Source organism: Aegilops tauschii, chromosome 7 (assembly GCF_002575655.3).
Source record: "Aegilops tauschii subsp. strangulata cultivar AL8/78 chromosome 7, Aet v6.0, whole genome shotgun sequence".
NCBI lineage: Eukaryota > Viridiplantae > Streptophyta > Magnoliopsida > Poales > Poaceae > Aegilops > Aegilops tauschii.
The window spans coordinates 433,634,863-433,638,048 of NC_053041.3; the positions used below are offsets into that span (position 1 = coordinate 433,634,863).

The 3,186-nt window shown below is 41.0% G+C and overlaps 1 protein-coding gene across 1 annotated transcript; it reads left to right on the forward strand.

The window, feature by feature from the left end:
* The first annotated feature begins 1,198 nt into the window (after positions 1–1,198).
* LOC109740866 (uncharacterized) lies at positions 1,199–2,843 on the forward strand. The gene is made up of 6 exons (XM_020299915.1): positions 1,199–1,493; positions 1,597–1,772; positions 1,891–2,091; positions 2,203–2,295; positions 2,371–2,433; positions 2,727–2,843. The coding sequence occupies exons 1-6, from the start codon at positions 1,199–1,201 to the stop codon at positions 2,841–2,843; spliced, it is 945 nt and encodes a 314-aa protein (XP_020155504.1).
* The last annotated feature ends 343 nt before the right edge of the window (positions 2,844–3,186 follow it).

Below are 3,186 nucleotides of genomic sequence, written 5' to 3' on the forward strand. Positions count from 1 at the left end.
AGGGGACATAATTAAAAATAAATCCACCGATGATGATTTCCTTCGGAAATTAGTCCTTGTCCTGCTAGGAACAATTATTGCTCCCATGTCGAGCAAGATTGTGCCTAAACAATACTACGCTTTGGTCGATGATGTGAAACGTATTTCAAAGATTAACTGGAATGCGTTCACCCTCCGTGTTCTCCTCGATTGCCACCTCCGCCAATGGCCGAAAGGCAATTTGGCTCTCTTGCATGTACACATATGAGACCTATTGCATAATGTAAATTATTATATCATTGCAATTTTATGTGATGTATTGTACTAACTCTATATCTTCTTTTTTTGCAGTACTTGTACTGGGAGAAGGTGCAACCTCTGGAAGGCGATTGCGCTTTCAATCCCAACTTGTCCATACAACCTCTGACAAGGAATTGGACCGAAGGTGCAGCCACTAGGAGAGATCGGTTTGACTCTGACAATGGGCGCGACCATGGTAACGTCAAGGTAAGTCATTGTGTTCTGTCTTTCTTAAATGTTTTGTAAGTAAATAATATTTACTTTCAATTCATCACATGTACTTCAATATCGCAAGCAGATTGAAAACAATATAACCCAAGAATATAGGGCGCAGGAGCCCAACATCCCAAATAATGCGCCTGCACAGAAGCCAAAAACTAAGCCCGCGAATGGAACCGCAAAGAAGGCGAAGACAGCCCCAAACACGGATGAGGTGATGGAGCTTCTAATGAAGCGGTTTATGGACTTGATACACACCCAGATGAGGAAAATCCCTGTTCTAGTTGCTGAGGTGTCACACCCTAACTTTATTGTTTACAGTATGTTTACTGTTTTAAAAACCATGCAGGCATTACTAACTTTATATTTCTATTGCAGAGATTGCTGGAGAAGTTGAATAAAGCAGGTGTCATGTACAAGCCGGCTGCTGTCGTGCCATCCGCGGAGAATGATGTGGACGAAGTGGATTCGTTCTAGAATGGTCCATATGAAAAGAAGGAATTCGTGTACAAGGAAGACATAGACAGTGATGGAGAGCCGGTCATTGACATGACGCAGCCTGATGAAGTGGTTCCCAACCATAAAATCGTACCTGAGGTACTATGTATTTATCTTTCTGTCTATAATTTTCTCGTTTAATTTTTTTATGTGCTGAAATGTTCACACGATTTAGTTTGCCAAAAAGAAAACCCCACCGAACATGAATGGACACAAGGAAGCTTCACCTGTTAAGCGTAATGATGAATGTGGGGCTACACCGGAAAACCCTTGGGTGGTTGGTACTTCTACTCTAGCACCTTCATCGGACATAGACATTTGTCCATCTTCTGTCAGCAAGTTCATGGCTAAGGCGAATGGAAAAAAGGGTGCAACAATCGATAAGGATGAGGAAGTTATGTCTGGTAAGCGGAAGCGGACCATTCCCAAGAAATTTGAATCCCCGTACGCACTTGACAAGCCCGGCAGGCGCACCAGTCGTGGTCAGAAACCCTCCGGTACTACTACTGCTAGTAGAGGTATCGTAACTAACTTTCTTATTTTTTATTTACTACCAATGCATATGATCACCATTGTTTACGTTCATATTATTTCATGCAGCTCTGTTTTCTGACAATAAAGTGCTGGAGGTTGTGGCAGATGAGTTGACGCCGGAAATAATTGATGCAGCTGTTTCATTTGTTGAGTTAGCTGCTAGCACCGAGAAGAATAAGGGCAAAAACATTTACTACAGTGAAGGGCGTGGCATATCTCTGACTTCCGAAAGGATTCGACCGGTACTAGCTCATAGATGGATGTCGGACGATGTAAGTACTACTTGCATGTCCTGTTTTTAAAATGCTCAATAATCTATGTCTCAACTATCAACATGTAATGCCCTGATATTCTATGCAGGTTATTGATGCTTATATGGGACATTTGGAGCTGCGCGTTGGTCATGATCGTTACCTCTGTCCAACGTGGAGGTCCAATTTCCTTGTAGATCGTGCTATCACACGAGATGATCCATTGCCGTCGAGCTGCAACATGGATAGTGCTCTGTCCAAAGCTGGAGCAGTTAATAGAGTCATGAAAGAGTATACTATGCGTGATAAGGTACGTAATGTTTGTAATTCATCACTACAGGATATTTCATCAAGTATTTCTTTTGATCCATAATGGTTTTTTGCACTGTAGACGTAATTGAATATCGACAATACCCACTAGATGACCGTGGTAATGCACATGATCAAGCAAGAATTCCAAGTTCTCGATTCGCTCTATCCTCTGGACCTGACTGAGAGGACTGTTAAAGCACTAGTAATGTAACCAACATTTGTTCCATTGGTCTTACATATTGTTTATGATTGTTCTTTAACACTATCGTCTTTATAGCGAATGGCTATAGCACACGACATGCGTCAGGCAAATCTTATTACACCAGGGAAATATCCGAACGTAAGTAAGTGGCCTATCAATGAGTATGACATGCCCCAGCAAGAGGATGGGTGAGTTAATAGTACATCATGCATATTCAAACAACAACACACATATCGTATTGCCCACCGCTAATGTTTGCATATATACCAGGAACTCTTGTGGCCTTTTTGTCATAGAATGTCTAGGACATTGGGACGGGGACCGAATGACCCGCGATTTTACATAGGTATGCTGTTATTTACGTTTGTAGACTAGCTAGTATGTTCGTGTTGCAACTTCGGTTCATGTAACCTTTATGTCGATTTTTGCAGGCCAGCGTTGATGCTAGGAAAAGACGTTTCATCGCCGAGTTGATTATGTCACCTTCGAACTCGATGGAGTGTGTGAAGAACAAAATTCGCGAAATCGCAAAGAAAAGGCGTGCCTGAAGAATTTATGCGGCATGCAACATTCAAGTTTTAGTGGTTTGGATTTAGTCCGGACGAAGGTTTCGACGGCATGATTATCTTAGGGTTTCTATCATTTTTATGTAATAAACAGGGCATCTCGAATATTGTGACACATACATGTGTATGTGTCTGTCAGACAATTCGCTCGTACAAAACAATTCGGTCGTACCAATAAATTGTTTGCTTCACTTATCAATTGTTCTTGCTGAATATTTTTCTCGTTCTCCAAATTTTTATAATGTTATTTTTCACATTAATAGTATTTGCATTCTAATTTTCTCTTCAAGTGATCTCCTAAGTTTCAAATTAAATTTTTTACATT

Coding starts and splice junctions, on each gene's coding strand:
- LOC109740866 (XM_020299915.1), top strand. CDS start 1,199: ATGAATGGACACAAGGAAGCTTCACCTGTTAAGCGTAATGATGAATGT. Junction 1,494..1,596: donor TCGTGGTCAGAAACCCTCCG/GTACTACTACTG, acceptor TATTTCATGCAG/CTCTGTTTTCTGACAATAAA. Junction 2,296..2,370: donor AGAGGACTGTTAAAGCACTA/GTAATGTAACCA, acceptor TCGTCTTTATAG/CGAATGGCTATAGCACACGA.